The sequence below is a fragment of the Episyrphus balteatus genome, chromosome 1, assembly GCF_945859705.1.
Source record: "Episyrphus balteatus chromosome 1, idEpiBalt1.1, whole genome shotgun sequence".
In the NCBI taxonomy this organism is placed as follows: domain Eukaryota; kingdom Metazoa; phylum Arthropoda; class Insecta; order Diptera; family Syrphidae; genus Episyrphus; species Episyrphus balteatus.
This window is the reverse complement of record NC_079134.1, coordinates 169,904,688-169,917,467: the sequence shown is the minus strand read 5'-3', so window position 1 is coordinate 169,917,467 and position 12,780 is coordinate 169,904,688. Positions and strand designations below refer to the sequence as shown.

Sequence of the window (12,780 nt, the reverse complement as noted above, 5' to 3'; positions counted from 1 at the left end):
CAAAAATTTTAAATTGAAAAAGCTAATTATTGAATCCAACCTTTTAGTCTGCTCATATAAACGGGGTATTTATACATATCGCTGGCTAAGAAAAATATATGTACATAAACACAAGGCTGGTTCAAAAAAATCGAATTTTTTTTTTTGAATTTATACTCCGATAGATTGCGAGACATCTCTAGAATATACTCACCAAATATGAGATCTTTGTACTAAACTAATGGGAAGGTCCTTCGCTTCCCAATTTTCCATTTTTACATTATCCTTCTACTAAAAAAAATCATGTTTTTATAAATCGGCTTTTTAGGTTTCTTAACATATTCTTGTAGGAAATTGAACGCTCTACAAGAAACGCCTTGGCCACCATTTTCGTGTATCTAACCGTTTAAAAGATATTTGACGTCCAAAAATCTTAATTTTGTAAAAAATTAAATTTAATTATTAAACATACTTACATACAGCCCTATAATTCTCAGCAAGCGATATTATAAAAAAAAATGTTAGTGGGAGCTAATACCAGACTAAAAGTTCCGTAGAACTGTCGATTTTTCTAGGGTGGGCCATTGATTTTTTAAGGTGGGCCTGGCCCACCTAGGACCCCCCCTTCCTACGCGCATGGCCCTTTCAGTCTTTGAAAAATCGTGTTTTCATCATGATGATGGCCATATTTGACTATGGGGTTAACAGTCATTGGTCAGAGGGTTGATTCTTGATCTTTGAAGCTGTTAGGATATGTTAAATATTCAATGAAACTCGAAGATGTCTTCATAATGCGAATATGACAGGAAATTTTTTCAAAGAATGGACATTTTGAACGTTTGACTGCCATTAATGAAATTGTTATCAAATGAAAGAACTATCACTTAGAAAATACTTTTACTATTTTGCAATCTTTTAACATTTTTTGTCAATAGCAAACTATAATTTACAAACGATAACTCTTTATGTAAGTTGCAAGAAAAAGACTTCTTATTATTTTTTCCCTTGCGCTTAATAATTTAATTAAGAAAGTATGTTTTAATGGTAGGTATAAACTTGACAACTATAAAAGTATTTAACATGAAAATAAAGGAAAAACAGACCCACAATAAAAAAAATAGATCTTAGAGTAGGTAACTATTACTTTTAAAAATTAAAATGTTTTTTTTTTTCCTAAGCGCTAAATTTTAACTCCCATACAAAATTCTCTCTAAAATTAAGCAACCAGAATTTCAGCTAAAAATAAAAAATTTATTTATTTGTCACAACCACATAATTGCATAAAATAAAACTAAGAGCAAAATATCAGCTAAAATTAAGCTTAATCTGCGTACCAGGCTTTAAAAGCTCAAGAATTAAGGCAAGAATATTCCTTAAATTTCAAAGAGCATTTTTTAATGCGACAACCTTTTTTTTTAAACATTGACCTTTTAAATTAATTTTTACAAGTTGTTACAGTTTTGTCACTCGGGTTATTTTGTTAAATTTAATGTTAATTGAGATGTTTTTTTTTTTCACTTTTTATCAATGTGTAATTCAACCTTGTATTACATTTTTATAAGCACAATGCAAGTGTGAATTACTCCGATACCCTATTTTACAATTTCATTCATAAACTACAAATCCAATCATAACACGAATCGTAAAAAATTATGTTAAACAAATTGAAAAAAAAAAAAATATTATGAATGATTGAAATTTTAAAAACAAACAAAAAGTCTGACAGCTTAATCTATTTTTGGTCGAGTCTTAATTTTGTATACCATCAACATAAATAAGTGTGATTCAGTGTCAATAGAAAATAAGTGTGACATTTTAAAAACTGACCTAAGCCAGCATAAAGTATCTTGTGAATATTTTTTTCTTTTTTTATTTTGATGTTAAGGTACACCTTAAACTCGACTTTTTTAATTTTGCTTTAAATAACATTGCATACTTTGTGGGAAAAAACATTCTGTAATGAGATTGAAAATTCGGAATACCGAATTGTGACGTATAATCTTGGCGGTTATTTTTAAGAGTTCTGTACTTACCAAATATTACACTGGCTTACAAGGGTTTTGTTGCCGAAACAAAAATATACTTTTCTGAAGGTTTTCGGTGTGCTGAACTCGTATCCGAAGTCAGAAACAACTAATCAGCTCCCGTTTTTGAGATATTACCGTTAGAAAATTCAAAAAAACGTTTTTTTGAGTTCTTCGGACTTTATTCTTTTGTATAAAGAAAATTGTTTGAGCATATTCAGTAACTGTTTCTATAAGAACTGTTTTCAATCTTTCGATACCTGTTTAAATCTTTTCAATATCTTTTGTATTGCCCGAGATATCTTAAACTGAAGTAAGTAGGTTTGGCTTCATATATCATAAAGAAGATAACAGAAGTTATAAAATTTATAAAAATACCAAACAACTTAGGATATCTCGGGCAGTAAAAAAGATATCGGAAAGATTTAAACAGATTTAAAAAGGTGGTAAATAGTTCTTATAAAAATCGTTACTAAATATGCTCAAACAATTTTCCTTATATAAAAGAATAAGGTCCGAAGTACAGCGTTTTCTAACGGTAATATTTCAAAAACGGGAGCTGATTTATTTTTTTTGACTTCGGATTCGAGTTCAGCACACCGAAAACCTTCAGAAAAGTATATTTTTGTTTCGGCAACAAAAAAAAGTTTAATTTTGTTAACCAGTGTTATCTAACTTATATTAAAATTATTATTTAATTTCTACACTTAATTAATAAACATATTAACTTTCTTTTTCAGATCAATGGTTCGGCGTTCGTCATATACAATGTGCCCTTATATTCTTTGCCTTAGCAGTTTCCTATGCGTTACGAGTAAATATGTCAGTTGCAATTGTTGCAATGACTGACAAATCATCAAATTCTAAATTTGACGTAAGTTTACACAATCTTCTTCATTCTTAACCCATAAATTCTAACTTTTTGATCGTTTTTTTTTTACAGGAATATCCTTGGACAGAATCAACAAAATCACTAATTCTCAGTAGTTTCTTTTGGGGTTATGTTATTACTCAAGTTCCAGCTGGCCAAGTTGCACAAAGATACGGCGCCAAACCTGTAATATTCTGGGGAGTCTTAATTTGCTCTATCTTGGCCATTCTAACACCAGTTTGTGCTAAAATTGGAGGATCTGCACTTGTTTGTACTTTACGAGTTATTCAAGGACTTTGTCAGGGTACAGTTTTCCCATCGTCACATAATCTTCTCTCCAAATGGGCTCCATTTACGGAACGTGGAAAACTTGGAACAATCAGCTATTCGGGAGTACAATTTGGAACAGCTCTAATGCTTTGTGTTAGTGGTGAATTAGCTTCGTCTGTTTTAGGCTGGCCTAGCATATTTTATATGTCTGGAGCTGCCGGTTGTCTATGGGCCATTTTGTGGTACTTTTTTGCATCAAGTTGTCCAGCTGAGAATTCTTTCATTTCCGAAGAAGAAAAACTTTATATTGAAATGATTCCTTCCGATGGAACAGAGGCTCATGAAAAGAACGAAGTTAAAGCCAAGATACCAACTCCTTGGGGAGCTATTCTGACATCTGTACCGTTTTATATGGTTTTGTGTGCACATTGTGCTAATAATTGGGGTTTCTGGACACTTTTAACTGAAATTCCAACTTATATGAAGAATATATTGGGAATGGATATTAAAGCTAATGCTTTGTTATCGTCATTGCCTTATTGGGCAATGTTTGTCCTTTGTTTTGTATTCCTGTTGATTTCGGAAGTTTTGAACAAAACGAAATGCATGAGTTTGTCATTCAGCAGGAAGTTCTTTAACTCACTTGGACATTGGGTTCCAGCTATTGGATTGATTGGAATGGGATACATGGATGGAGATAATGTTTTGTTGGCTATAATCTTTTTGACACTGACTGTTGGTATGAATGCATCTTGTTATTTGGGCTTCCAAATGAATCATATTGATCTTTCATCGAACTTTGCTGGAACTTTGATGGGATTGACAAATTGTGCAGCGAATATAATGAGTATTATTGCTCCACTGACTGTTGGATTAATTGTTACCGATGAGGTAAGATTTTTTGACCAGGTTTTTGGAAATTTTTTGAAATTTATCAATTTTTAAAATTTTTTTTACAGAAAAATCCAGATCAATGGAGAATTGTGTTCTTTGTTGCCGCAGGTTTCTTCTTTGTAGGAAATTTGTTGTTTATTATTTTTGGTAAATTTACAACACAACCATGGAACGAGCCAAAAACTGTGGTAATTAAAAATGCACAAAATGGTCAAAATGGACAAAATCCTGTTACAATGGAGTCACAAAACTAAAAATGCTGCCAGATGTTCAAAACCATAATTTTTGCTTAAGTTAAAATCCGTGATCTAGTCATTTAAGTATTTAATCTATAAGCAAAAAGCAGCCGTTTCAAAATTTTTTTGGTTCAAATTTTATTTATAATAAGTTGACTTTTTGAGTTGTTGTTAATAAATTGATAAGTTATATCTTTGTATTTTTAATAAATACATTCCAGTCAAAATATTTGGCATAGGTTAAGATGTTACTGTTATGATGCCGTATTTCGCGCTTAGTTCAAATAACAATAAATTAGGATCATAATCACATATCTACCTACATTACATAATGTAGATTGTATATTGTATAAGATTAAATATGTTATTATTTTAAGAAAAATTATATTTGTAAGAAATAAGTAATAAAAAAAATGTATTTTCCCAAAATATTATCAAATCAAACACATACTAAGACAGAGAGCAAACAAGTAATAAGGTAAGTGCGGGTAGATATGCCTTTTGGCTAAAAAGGTATAACTAACAGAAATGCAATTTAAAGTGATCGAGGTCACAAAAGAAGAAAGCTTACACTTAAGAAAGAATATTTTACGCGAACTTAAGGGAGTTGACTACGATTAACATGTTATGCGAGCATGTTGGTTTTTTAAATGATAAAGGTTCTTAAAAAGTAAAATTAATAAATACAAAAATTACTTACCATATTTTACAATTTTTACAATTTGTATTAACCAATATGATTTTTCAATATAAAAAAAGTTACACATACGACATACGCCACAGTTACCCGCAGTTAGGACGCAAACAAAATAATTAAAACAAATTTATAGCTTACTAAACAATTACACCAGTTCACCTTTGTTGACTTTTCAATAAATGTCAAAATTTTACATATGAGATGCTAAGATTTCGGAGCCATTAAGCAAGTATGCGTGAAGTATTTTTTAACCCTTTCGTTACCAGCGTTACTCTCATGTAACATTAGGGTGTCCGTTATTTCCCAAAGTGATGTTTTCGGGGGTGACACCCCCCAGATCGAAAGTTTAGGGCCTAAATAAGGGAAAATTAACAAAACAAAATTTTTTGGAGGTCATTAACCCGTGCCCCTAAGGTCATACTTTCCCCATACAAATTTGTATGGGAAATTTTTAACTCATAAATAAAATTTTTTTTCTCTCGAGTTAAATCATCTATTTTTAAAATGTTTGTTGATTCTGGTTGGAAAATAGTTCCTTTAAAAGATTACATTCAAAATTTCCAGTTAAAAATTTTTTTTATATTTTATTTCGGTTTTTGAAATTATTAGCTGTTTTCGTAGTTTTTGCTTTCACCTATCACATAATTTTAAATGCAGTTTTATTGGTTTTTAATTCTTTTCAAATATTGCATTCAAAAATTTGTGTATAAATCAAAAATTTTAATTTTTTTTTAATTTCTATTTGAAATTTTTGCCGTTTTTATACGTTTAAATTTATTTTTCTCGAACTACAAAAGATATGTTTACAATATTTTTATTGAATTTTGTTTAAAAATTATTCACCTAAAAAATGACATCAAAAAAGTTGCAAACAAGAAAGGGTAAAGTATTTACTAATATTTATTTAATATAAAAACGGCAAAAATTTCAAATAGAAATTTAAAAAAATTAAAATTTTTGATTTATACACAAATTTTTGAATGCAATATTTGAAAAGAATTAAAAACCAATAAAACTGCATTTAAAATTATGTGATAGGTGAAAGCAAAAACTACGAAAACAGCTAATAACACGGTGTTACAAAAATGAGGTTTTAAAATATACGCGGGCGGAGACCTATCAGGTTTTGTAGAGCTAGTCGCACTGAATACGAAACGGTATTTGAAAATCCCCTAACACCCCCAAAATCTGGAGTTACGGGCAAAAAACGGTTTTTTGGACCTTCATCCATTGAAAAAATTCTAGCTTCGACAATTTTTTACCCATTTTCGATTTTTTTACAGTTTCTGATAGAAGATAAATATACTTTTTTAACAATGTATAAAACATGTAACTCGGTTAAACCACTTAGAATTTATAAGCTGTCAAAGTTCAAAAATTCAATTTTTTTTTGTCATTTGCCCAACTTCGGCATCAATTTAAAGTATATGTTTTCAAAACAACATGCTATTTAAAAAATATATTCTAAAACTATATCTATTTCCCAATTGATCGAGGTATTTTTTATGAAAATCACTTCAAAATTGGCTTAGAAAAAAAAAATTTTCGATTTCAACCCAGATACAGAAATTGGAACTTTTAGGTATAGAACAAAAATGTTGTTTCGGCACGTAGTAGGATAAGTTGGGCGCCAGGATTTGATGAAAGGTTTTTGTAGAGGAGCTCAATACAAACATTTTTTTTCTTTGGGAGGGGGGTCTATCTCCCCCCGTTTAGGTGGGAGGGGGCATTTTTCTAAAAAAAAATTATCAAAATAAAAAAAAATTATTAAAAAACAACGGCAACACTTACAGTAATAAATGATACCATTTCCAAAAGGCAAAATTGTGCATTTAATTCTAATTTTTAAATCAATATAATATTCCCAATAGTTTTTGAAATAATCGATTTCAAAGTTAAAAATAGGGGAAAAAAATTTTTTTAAAACTCATTTTATACTATTTTTGTCCAGACTGTGAATTTTAGTAAATAAATTACTTAAACAGAAAACTGCCTCAATTGATTCCTTATCGAACCGTGAAAACTATATGTTTCTACGTCTTCTAGTTTTTGGAAAAATTGAAAAATTATTTTATCAGATTTTTCTTTTTTCAAAATATTTTTTGTTTTTATTTGTTTTTATTTTTCAATTTTCTCAAAAACTAGAAGACGTAGAAACATATAGTTTTCACGGTTCGATAAGGAATCAATTGAGGCAGTTTTCTGTTTAAGTAATTTATTTACTAAAATTCACAGTCTGGACAAAAATAGTATAAAATGAGTTTTAAAAAAATTTTTTTCCCCTATTTTTAACTTTGAAATCGATTATTTCAAAAACTATTGGGAATATTATATTGATTTAAAAATTAGAATTAAATGCACAATTTTGCCTTTTGGAAATGGTATCATTTATTACTGTAAGTGTTGCCGTTGTTTTTTAATAATTTTTTTTTATTTTGATAATTTTTTTTTAGAAAAATGCCCCCTCCCACCTAAACGGGGGGAGATAGACCCCCCTCCCAAAGAAAAAAAAAAAGAGTGTGTGTACACATGTACACGCGACTGAAGTTATACTTCTCATTCAGTATATGTAAATGAATTTCATTTGATATTTTTAATTTCTATTATTAAATTAATTAATCCACACATCGTTTTTTTACATTTTTATCAAGTGAACAATAAATTAATTCTTTCATCCTCCTTGCGTCCATGTAGTTTTCAATTTATTCTGTGAAATTTACACATGTTGTGCGGTTCAGAACGTACGGTATACGCTTAACGAAAATAAATGAATTGAGCATAAAATGTGCGATATGGTTATTTTATGAGAATTGTGTGTGCTTCAGCACTAGTAGTAGCAATATGGAACTTGCAGAGTTGCTACAAAGCTCAAAAGTGAGCTGAGCTCAGCTCACAGCTCAGCTCAAATTTTGAGCTAGCTGACTTTTGAGCTATGTACCATAGCTCAGCTCAATGAGCTGAGCTGAAAGTCAGCTGAGCTGATGGTTGAGCTGAGCTGTTGGGTGAGCTAAAGTAAAGTGAGCTGAGCTGAGCTGTGATGGGTGAGAGGATACATTGATTTTTATTTGGAAAGTATAATGAAATATGAAGATATTTTAAACTTTTATAAAACACCATAGCTCAAGATGTTTGGTTCTAGTTATTAATGGAATTATTTTAACACATGGATATTTTTATAAATAAAACAGATAATTTTTCGTGATCTTTCTCTTGGTTTTTTTAACCCTAGAAAGATAATCATAATATACGTCTCAGAGACGTATGATTCTAAAAAAGATTTTTGGTCTTATGTTAACACTTTTTGTCATATTTATTTAACTCATTACTTAGATTATTTTAAAGAAGTGATATAATAAATCAAATCAATTTAACAAAAACCCAGAAATTTGAATTGAATTAGATAAAACAGTTTTTTACACGCCATACGTCTTACAGACGTAGATTATCTTTCTAGGGTTAATAGTAAATATATTTCTATTTTTTTAGTAAAATATTTCTTTTTTAATCATAAAAAAAATCAGGTACAATCCGGTTTTACGACTTTTTTCAAAATTCCGAGAAAATCGCGTTTGAAAGTTGGGGTAAATTTTTTTTTCGAAAAATCCCCGAATCTTTGAACGCTCCTGGAAGTTAAACCGCTTGAGAGCAATTTTTGGGAGTGGTGCCAAATGATAGCTTGTGTCATGGGCCTACGCTTTGCACATTATCAGATTTTTAAAAAATCGCCTTCCATGTTAAACCGCCACATCATGCCTTTTTTTTTCAGAATCGGGCTTAACTTTTTTTTTACCTTTAAGTTCTCCTGGTTTGAGAACGCGTGTACCTACAGGGATGGAAGTTGTACCCAAATGTAGGTTAGAGTCCCCGCTACCTTTTGGCATCAAAAAAATTTTTTTCATTTTTTTCAAAATTCCGAGATATAGGCGTTGCAAGGCTTTGATCTAGAGACAGAGGAGTGGTGCCATATGAAAGCTTATATTCTCAGCTACCCGAAAGTGGTATAATCCGGTTTTTCGATTTTTTTCAAAATTCCGAGAAAATCGTGTTTGAAAGTTGGGGTAAATTTTTTTTTTCGAAAAATCCCCGAATCTTTGAACGCTCCTTTAAGCTAAACCGCTTGAGAGCAATTTTTGGGAGTGATGCCAAATGATAGCTTGTGTCATGGGCCTACGCTTTGCACATTGTCAGATTTTTAAAAAATCGCTTTGCATGTTAAACCGCCACATCATGCCTATTTTTTCAGAATCGGGCTTAACTTTTTTTTTACCTTTAAGTTCTCCTGGTTTGAGAACGCGTGTACCTACAGGGATGGAAGTTGTACCCAAATGTAGGTTAGAGTCCCCGCTACCTTTTGGCATCAAAAAAATTTTTTTCATTTTTTTCAAAATTCCGAGATATAGCCGTTGGAAGTTGGGGCGCTCACTTTCAGCTCAGCTCACTTTCAGCTCAGCTCAAATGAGCTAAGCTATGGTACCTAGCTCAAATTTGAGCTGAGCTGTGAGCTGAGCTGAAATGTTAGCTTTTTGCAACCCTGGCAACTTGCCACATGTAACTTGCCACATGCAACTTGCCACACGCAATTTGCCACATGCAACTTGCCACACGCAACTTGCCACATACAACTTGCCACATGCAACTTGCCACATGAAACATGTAACTTGCTACGTGTTGTGTGTTTTATGTTTGCCGTACTGTGGCGTACTGCATTTTTAAATACTAAAGTACTGCGTACTCTAAAGGTGAAACGACAGCCCTGCTACCCAGGGTGATCGCGTCATAATCCCTTTGACATTCTTGTCAAAAAGTAAATTTTCATACCCACCCTCCCATAAGAAGTATAACTTCAAAAATGTTTGTATTGAGCTCCTCTACAAAAACCTTTCATCAAATCCTGGCGCCCAACTTATCCTACTACGTGCCGAAACAACATTTTTGTTCTATACCTAAAAGTTCCAATTTCTGTATCTGGGTTGAAATCGAAAATTTTTTTTTTCTAAGCCAATTTTGAAGTGATTTTCATAAAAAATACCTCGATCAATTGGGAAATAGATATAGTTTTAGAATATATTTTTTAAATAGCATGTTGTTTTGAAAACATATACTTTAAATTGATGCCGAAGTTGGGCAAATGACAAAAAAAATTGAATTTTTGAACTTTGACAGCTTATAAATTCTAAGTGGTTTAACCGAGTTACATGTTTTATACATTGTTAAAAAAGTATATTTATCTTCTATCAGAAACTGTAAAAAAATCGAAAATGGGTAAAAAATTGTCGAAGCTAGAATTTTTTCAATGGATGAAGGTCCAAAAAACCGTTTTTTGCCCGTAACTCCAGATTTTGGGGGTGTTAGGGGATTTTCAAATACCGTTTCGTATTCAGTGCGACTAGCTCTACAAAACCTGATAGGTCTCCGCCCGCGTATATTTTGAGTGTTACACCGTGTAATTTCAAAAACCGAAATAAAATATAAAAAAAATTTTTAACTGGAAATTTTGAATGTAATCTTTTAAAGGAACTATTTTCCAACCAGAATCAACAAACATTTTAAAAATAGTTGATTTTACTCGAGAGAAAAAAAATTTTATGTATGAGTTAAAAATTTCCCATACAAATTTGTATGGGGAAAGTATGACCTTAGAGACACGGGTTAATGACCTCAAAAAAATTTGTTTTTGCTAAATTCCCCGTATTTAGGCCCCAAACTTTCGATCTGCGGGGTGTCACCCCCGAAAACATCACTTTGGGAAATAAAGGACACCCTAATGTAACATATATTTAAAAATTCGTTAAAAATATTGCATTAAATTATTTCGATGGCTTTATTGAAAGATAATAATGCCTAGTTAATGGATTAGTACAAAAAGTTAGTCAAATATCATACTTTTTATTTTTTTTTTACCGAAAATGGAACTGAAATTCACTTTTTTTTTTGCAAACATTTTTTTTTATGTGTGGTCATAATTTTGAACAAAAGATATAAAAAATTTTAATCCACAAAGTGTTTTGTTTTTTGGCTTATAAGAAATAACATACATTATTTTTTCTATAAAAAGTTATTTTCTCAGTTGTCCGACTTTTTTTGGTGGTCATATGTGGTAACATGAGAGTAAAACATTATTTTTGCTATTTATTATTTTGGAAAATAACTTTTTGCTATTCATATTTCTTAGTTGTGATATTTTTGACACGATAATACTGAAAAAAAAATTTTTAATATTGATTTTCATAGCTTGAATTCGAAAGGGTTAACCATTAACCCATGCAGAAAACAAATCATAAATCAAAATGGCGGTAGTTGGCGGAACTTTTTATTTTCATACCTGATAGGAAAAAATAATGCGAAAATTATGTAGTACTAATCTTTTAGGTACCAAGGGCCACTTAACTTTGTCAATTCCTCGCAAGATGAAAAACACTGCACAAGGATTATAATTTGTTTCCTTTTAAGATTTAATCACAAGCAGATTAAACCTCGTAAGCTTGTTGAATCGTTAAAAAATATCCAGAAACTATATCAAAAGCTATACGAGGTCTTAAGTTTAACTCTATTTTATGCAAGATTATGCCCACTTCGACACTTGATATGATTATTGACTCAAAGCCTAGTAGTAAATCAAGCTAAATTTTAGCTCCCATAAAAAATTCTCTCCAAAAATTACTCGAACTTAAATTTATTCAAGAATATTTTAGCCCAGTTGTGCCCAACTCAACCTAAAAAATCATTATTTTAGAACTGCACATTTTATATCTTTCACAATTTAGCGTACCTACGATAAAATAAGAAGAAAAACGGAATTAAAAAATGTCCGCAAAAATTTAGCTCGATCTGCGTACTAGGCCTAACCAGAAATTCTCCTTGTAAATGAAACTTTCTTCGACTTCGATTCTTAGTGAAAAAAGAGCGTTCAAATTTTATTATAAGAAAAAAAAAAAAAAAAAACGTGTCACAAACTTACACTGGCATAGAATTCCATTGAACTCTATGTGCTTTCAACAAAGATTAGTCAAATTACTACAAAATCAAGCCTATTCAAAGGTGCAACAGAAATTTGCCAGTAAAAAAGTTTAAAGTGACTAAATTTTTCGTTTGCTCCCAGGTTACCAGAACTAACTGCACCTGATATTTTCTTGTGAGGGTGTTGGAAACAGGAAGCCTACAAAACCGGACCAACGAATTTGGATGATTTAAAAACAATCCATTCAATTAATAAATTAAAGCAATTGCGTCAATCAGCTTGGCGATTATTTTAAAATTCATAAATTAAATTAAATGCTTTTTTACCTTTGCTTTCATTTAGTATGTTTTGAATTTAAACTCCCTTCGAAATGTGACTTTGCTTTGAGGTCATTTCTTTAAGATTTATAGTAAGAAACATCCTAAAAGATACTAAAAAGTATCTAACAATTTAGCCTCCAGACGTACAAGTTCAAATTAACGTTTTACAAGTTCAACAGTTGAATATCAGCACCGCTGAATCAATATATATCATTAAATCAGTCAAATTTTAAAACGGAGTGAAACAAACACATCCAAATTCTTAACCTACATTTGCCTAAATAAGTAATCTAATTATATTTTTCTAAGAAAAAGCTTTAACTTAAGCACAAATATTTGGAAATAATACAAATAATTATTCCAAAGCTTGAGTCTTTTTTCACCTAAAATCTTGGAACTATGAGACATCTATACATTTTTTAGAATAAAACAAACAATTCACAAAAATCAACAACAACAAAAAAAGAAATAAAAAAAAAAAAATCAATTCATTTGTGTATTGAAGAAACTAATTAGATTTTGAATTGTAAA

The 12,780-nt window shown here is 30.7% G+C and overlaps 1 protein-coding gene across 2 annotated transcripts in view; it reads left to right on the top strand.

Annotated features, from left to right (window-relative positions):
- LOC129921378 (putative inorganic phosphate cotransporter) overlaps window positions 1–4,703 on the top strand; it is a 30,491-nt gene extending 25,788 nt beyond the window's left edge. For both annotated transcript variants that reach the window (XM_056003183.1, XM_056003184.1), the window contains exons 2-4: window positions 2,744–2,877; window positions 2,947–4,035; window positions 4,104–4,703. In XM_056003183.1, coding sequence (XP_055859158.1) covers window positions 2,744–2,877; window positions 2,947–4,035; window positions 4,104–4,292 — 1,412 coding nt within the window. In that variant the 3' untranslated portion in view covers window positions 4,293–4,703. The remainder of the gene's footprint in view (window positions 1–2,743; window positions 2,878–2,946; window positions 4,036–4,103) is intronic.
- Window positions 4,704–12,780: the final 8,077 nt, after the last annotated feature.